The sequence below is a fragment of the Acomys minous genome (assembly GCF_964271855.1).
Source record: "Acomys minous genome assembly, chromosome: 13".
Classification (NCBI taxonomy): Eukaryota; Metazoa; Chordata; class Mammalia; order Rodentia; family Muridae; genus Acomys; species Acomys minous.
The window spans coordinates 61,761,661-61,767,855 of record NC_140495.1 but is presented as its reverse complement, the minus strand read 5'-3'; the positions used below and the strand labels follow the sequence as shown (position 1 = coordinate 61,767,855).

General features: G+C 49.1%; 1 protein-coding gene across 2 annotated transcripts in view; it reads left to right on the top strand.

Annotated features, from left to right (window-relative positions):
- Positions 1-724: 724 nt before the first annotated feature.
- ZNF318 (zinc finger protein 318) overlaps positions 725-6,195 on the top strand; it is a 39,207-nt gene continuing 33,736 nt past the window's right edge. Inside the window, exons 1-2 of one of the 2 annotated variants that reach the window (XM_084755038.1) lie at positions 725-1,349; positions 4,573-4,724. In XM_084755038.1, the coding sequence (XP_084611164.1) occupies positions 861-1,349; positions 4,573-4,724 (641 nt within the window). In that variant the 5' untranslated portion in view covers positions 725-860. The remainder of the gene's footprint in view (positions 1,350-4,572; positions 4,725-6,195) is intronic. The other variant, XM_084755037.1, reaches the window with a different exon arrangement.

Sequence of the window (6,195 nt, the reverse complement as noted above, 5' to 3'; positions counted from 1 at the left end):
TAGACCAAGCTGGCCTCGAACTCTTGAGAGATGCACCTGCCTCTGCCTCCAGAGTGCTGGGGGGATTAAAGGTGTACACCGCCATGCCCAACCTACTGTTAAGGTTTGACTTTCACCTCCTTGCACTTTCTCCTGCTCAATTTAAACCTCTATAAATTATCGGGACTGGAGTGTCAACTGACAATGTCGAGCTTCCTCGGTACAGGGGGAAGGATTTCTTTGGGCGTTCTTGTTGAGGCTCATAGCTCTGACAGGGCTTAGGTGGCGGGGGGTGTCCATTTGTATTCTCACTATAATCATCTACTATAAATCAGGTGGGTGGAAGTGAGCAGAAAAAGCACAGACGTCCTCCAGCAGCCAGCGAACCAACCTAGAGAGACAGAGACCTGGGCCACACAGACTGCCCCTCCCACTCACCCGGCTCTTCGGCCCCGCCCACCGCGCCAGGCCTCCGGCGTCACGTGGTCGCCGGGGGAGGGGAAGTGGGCGGCTCGCCGGCCGCCATCTTGCTGGCAGAGAGGCGGGGCCTGCGCGTCCCCGGTCCTGACGCAGCTTCCCCGCGCTCCTCCCCCAGTTTTCCCCGCTCTCGCGGGCCGCTCTAGGCGTCCAGCCGCGGGGAGCCTGGGAGGACGGGGGTGTGTGGGGGGTGGGGGACGGGGGTGTGTCGGCGCGTGCCCGCGCCCTCCAACCGCTAGCCGCCGGGGCGCGCTCGGCCGGGCCTTGGGGGCGGGGCGCGGCGACGGCGGCGGCGGGGAGGGGGCAGCTCCCTCCGCGAGGGCGGCGCGCTGCGGTCACGGCGGCGGCAGGCTGCAGCTGTGGCGGCGCGCTCGGGGCCCGTCTCCGCGGCGCTCCCGGTAGCCATGTACCGCAGTGGCTCCCGCTCCTCTGCCTCTTCGCACCGGCCGAAAGACGGCGGCGGGAGCGGCCCGCGATCCAGCAGCCGTCCCGCGGGCTCCTCCTCAGGCCCGGCGCGCCGCCCCTCGTCGCCGCCGCCCTCTTGCTCCTCGCTGCGGCTCCCCTCCCGCCGGCACCGCTCACCCTCAGGCCACCGCGGCCGCCGGGCCTCGCCGTCCCCGCCTCGGGGTCGTCGCGGCTCCCGGTCCCCGGCCCGTGGCCACCGGGCCACGCCGTCCCCTCCGCGGGGTCGTCGTGGCTCGCCGTCCCCTCCGCGGGGTCGTCGCGGCTCCCCGTCCCCGCCGCGCGCCCGTCGCGGCTCCCCGTCGCCACCGCGGAGCCGGCGCCTTTACCCGCCGGGCCTGGCTGGCTTCCGAGGCAGCATTCGAGGCGAGTCCCGCGCCGACTTCGCCCGGGACGGCCGCGGAGACCATCCAGGCGACGGCGGCAGTCGGGTAATGCCACCCTTCGCCCGGGTCGCCCCTCGGTCCCCAGCCCCCGGGCCTTCACGCTGGAGTGTGAATATCCAAGTCTACCCCGCTCCCCGACAGCCTTGGGCACCTCGTTTACACAATAACGGTCTCGGGACCCGCTCCGTCACCGGGTTGGAATAGAAAGTCGGGTTTCTTGGGAAGAGACTTTAGCTCTTGCTATGTGGAGAAGTTAACCAAGGCGAGAGGAATTCATCCATACTTACTGCCGCCTTGGGTCTCTCTCTCTCTCTCTCTCTCTCTCTTTTTTTTTAACCCCCCTTGGGGTTGGCAAGATGCATCTCCTTAAGGCCCGAGTTTAGAAAAGCATCTGAAATGCCTTGCGGCGAGTTAGGAAAGCTTGAACCAAAGCAGGTTGGATTCTTTAGCCGAGTCCCAAATGAGGCTGTTGCTCCCAAGTGAAGGTGTGCATAATCAATTTTTGTGATTGCTGCCACCAGCTAGCGGTGTGACAGCAGCTTCCCAGTGTTTTAGGGCTCACAGCCCCTTGAGGTAAAGCAATGAGTTTTACTCCTTATCTCACAGCTGAGGAACCAGCTCAGAAAGGTTTAAGTAACTTGATCAAGGTGACACAGCTACAAGTGATGGGGCTGTGGTTCACTTCACATGTTTAATACTCATAGCCCGAGATTTTAAATGGTAATGTGTGCTGACAAGAGAACAGATCGTGAGATTAATTTATGATGGTGGTGGCTGTAGCTCAATAGTGGAGGGCCTGCAAAAGTGTGAAGCCCGACTTGGATTCTTAGACCAACTTTTTTTTTTTTTAAACCGTAGACGTGATATTGACCTTTCAGGTAATGCTACAGTTAGAGTCTCCACCTGGTGTTTTGTAGTTTGTTTGAGTTTGTCTGTCTTTTTTAGTGAAGGTTTTCTTGAACAGCACTGTATGTAACATGTATCTTAGTGCTCTAATCATAGAGAAACTGATGGGTCACATTGTTAAGATTTCCCAAAGCCCTCACTACAGAGTAGTCAAGAATAGAATACTCTACTACAGCCTCCCTCTTCTTCCAGATACTGTATTTGCTCCAGTTCTCTCCCATAGGAAATTATCTCTTTTCTCTTCTTATCTGATCTAAACATTTGCCTCATCGAACCTGTTAGGTGAACCTTCTAGAGAAATCCCCAGGCTATCCTCCTATCACTTCCCAGAACTCTTATGACCTTGTTACCTCTTTCTTGGATTGTTACACTTGCCTTCTTTATAACTTAGCCTTGCTACTCACCAATTATTTTTTCTGTGTTCAGCAATTAAATTGATTTTTTAAAAAAGTTTTGTTTTGTTTCCTTGGTTTGGTTTTTTGAGACGGGGTTTCTCTGTGTAACAACACTGGCTGCCTTGGACTTCTTTGTAAACCAGGCAGACATAGAACTCACAGAGATCAACCTGCCTTTGCCTCCCCAGTGCTGGGCACATGACCATTTTTTAAACCGGGCATGATGATGCACACCTGTAATCCCAGCACTTGGGAGGCAGAGGTAGGTAGATCTCTGAGTTCGAGGCCAGCCTGGTCTACAAAGAGAGTCCAGGGCAGCCAGGGCTCTGTATAATAGATAACCCTGTCTCAAAAAAACAAACCCAGGCAGGGCGGTGGTGGCCCATGCCTTTAATCCCAGCACTTGGGAGGCAGAGGCAGGTGGGTCGCTGTGAGTTCAAGGCCAGCCTGGTCTACAAAGCAAGTCCAGGACAGCCAAGGCTACACAGAGAAACCCTGTCTCGAAAAAAAATTTAAAAAATAAAAAACCAACCTCCCCCCATATAGTTGTATATATTCATGTGTGCCTGTGTGTGAGTATACACGGGAGTGCAGATGTTGGTGGAGACTTCAGATCCCTTGGAACTAGTTGACTGCTTTTGGGTCCTGTGAACCAAAGTTTGGTCCTTTGCAAAAATAGTACTCTTAACTGGAGCCCTGAACTGATTTTAAGCCTTCACTTTGTACATTTAGTGGGTATATATTGAACATCTGTCATGAATTAGATGGTTATGATAAATAGATGAAGTTAGAAATTCTGTGGTGTGTTAAATGTGAGTAAGGGCTAAAAACAAAATTAAGCAGTGATTTACAATGTTTGATAGGACTTGAGGGGAAAGAGCCTCCTGAGAAGTGAGTTTTGAATTAAGAGCTTCAGAGAGTAAGAGATCAAGTAGTGCAGCAGCAGGAGGAGAACTGTACTTGGATCACAGAACTTTAATGCTTAAACTCCTGTGGCTCTGATCCCAGTAAGATCAAGTCCAAACTTCCTAATTAGTTTTGCGTCTCTTCTTTTTTTTTTCACATTGCTGCAGCTGTACTGGCCTGTTACCCAAAGCATGCTAGCTAATTCATTCCTGAGGTGTTGTTTCCCTTGGTCTAAAACAATCTTTTTTTTTTGAAAGACCTGTATACACTTTCCTTTTATTTATCAGGTTAGTGACAGCATCTCAGAAATGCTGCCTTTAACCATCTTATCTGGCATGATTCCTCCTTTTCCTTAGTTTTTTTTTTCTTGGGGGGGGGGCGCAGGGCAAGTTTGAGACGGTTTCTCTGTGTAGCCTTGGCTGTCTTGGACTCACTTTGTAGACCAGGCTGGCCTCAAACTCACAGAGATCCACCTGCCTCTACCTCTGGAGTGCTAGGATTAAAGGTGTGCGCCATCATGCCCGGCTAGTTTTTTTTTAACAGTTCATTTTTTAGTGATTGCCACTATTGATATCTTTCAAAGTACTTAAAACAATTGGTTTTGGCTTTCAAGCAGCGATTTTGTTTACTTGGCTATTCCCATGTCCCATAAGAATAAGAGGTCTTGGTTTTTCAAAATATTGTTTCTCTGTGTAGCCCCTACATAAGAGGCCATTTTTTTAAGGTGGAGTGGGAAATGTAAACTTTTATTTCTCCAGGCAGTGATGGTGCACACCTTTACTTACAGCACTCAGGAGGCAGAGGCAGGTAGTGCTCTGAGTTTCAGTCCAGTCTGGTCACAGAGAGAGTTCTGGATCATCCAGGGCTATTACACAGAGAAACCCTGTCTTGAAAAAAAAATGTCTCCTAAAGAAGTTTCTAAAGTTCTTTTTTTATTGTGGAATTGTACCTTATCTTGATAGACAACAATTTTAGGAGTAGGGAGACAATTTTGGGATATAGAGATACATTCATGTTGACGACCATATGGTTTGTTTCTGTTTGTTTTTTAACTTTTATAGAGACATTCTCCTGGTCTGTGCTCTGATTCTTCTTTGGAGCAGAGTTTAAGGATCACAGTTGGCAATGACCACTTCTGTGCTAGCACGCCAGAGCGGCGTCGGCTCAGTGATCGGCTGGGGTCTCCAGTGGATGGTCTGGAGGACGTTGGCAGGTAGGCTTCAGCTTTGGCAGGGGCAGCATACTAGTTCTGGGAGGCAGGGATATTGCTGATTTCTGAATGATGTGTTTGAATATGGTGCTAGCACCACAGCTATCCCCTATGGCTGTGTCAGTAGAAGACATAACACTGGAGGGATGAGTATGTTGACACAGATTCCGTTCCTGAATTAAATGTGTGAAAAAAGGACATTGTGGTACCAGTAGAAAGAGAAGGCTGAGGGAGACGTAACAAATATTGCATTAAAATCTAAGAAGAGCCCCTTAAACAATGAAGGTTTTGGACAAAATGGGAAGTCTGTTTTTTGTTAATTTTTTTTTTAATTGATGAAGGATTTACTTATTTGAAATAGTCTCACTATGTAGCCCTGGATGGCTTTGAACTCACAAATATTGACCTGCCTCTCCTTCCAAGTGCTACTTGGCCTTTTTGACGGGTGTGGGACAGTCTTTGTAGCCCTGGGTGATCTGGAATTCACAGAAATCTTCCTGCCTCTGCTTTCTGAGAGCTGAGATTACAAGCATGAGCCCAACCACCTGCTAGAAAAGTTTTATTTTTATTTTATTTAATTTTGGTTTTTTGAGACATGGTTTCTCTGTGTAATAGCCTTGGTTGCCTGAAGGCTGGCCTGGAACTCAGGAAGATCTGCTTGCCTCTCTCTCCTGAGTGCTGGGATTATAGGTGTTTGCCACCATGCCCAGCTGGAAAATTATTTTTTTAATGATTCTTTTTTTAGCTTGTTCAGGCCAAAATATAGATACTGAAAGCATTTAAGTAAACAATGCAAATGTATGAAGCAGTAATAGAGAGTAAGAGATCTTTAAAAATGTTTATGCATAGCCAGGTGTGGCAGCACACACCTTTAATCCTGGCAGGCCAGTTTTCCTGAATTCAAGGCCAGCCTGGTCTACAAAGGGAGTCTAGGACAGCCACGGCTACACAGGGAAACCCTGTATCAGAGCCCCCCCCCCAAAAAAAAGAGTTTAAGTGTGATTACTGCTTACAAATAAACCACACAGTGTTGACTATAGACCTTAATTACTGAAAGTTATATATGGAGATTAAATAATATTATTACCTCACAAAAGTAAAAAAGTAGGGATGGGAGTACAGGGCAGCATTTTCTTTACATTAGAGCATACCTGTTTTAGTCTTTGTTTAGCACATTGGGGTTTTCATAAATATAGGAATTAAGGAAAAACTGTTTATTACAGATGATGTTGAGTATTGTATAGAGTATAGGCAGGCAGATGGGGAAAGCTGGGCAGGAAGTCAGATACTACTAGTGATATTTACTTCAAAGCTCCAGTGGCTGTGAATGCAGTGAAGCCAGGCAGGACAGTCTTATATAACACTGAGGCTTCAAGGTATGTGACTGCATCTCTAGTTGAGTCAACAGCTCTTGCCCTTCAGTCTGCTTCTATTTTGGGAGGTGATTGAGTGGGTGGACTAGGGTAGTGGTGGT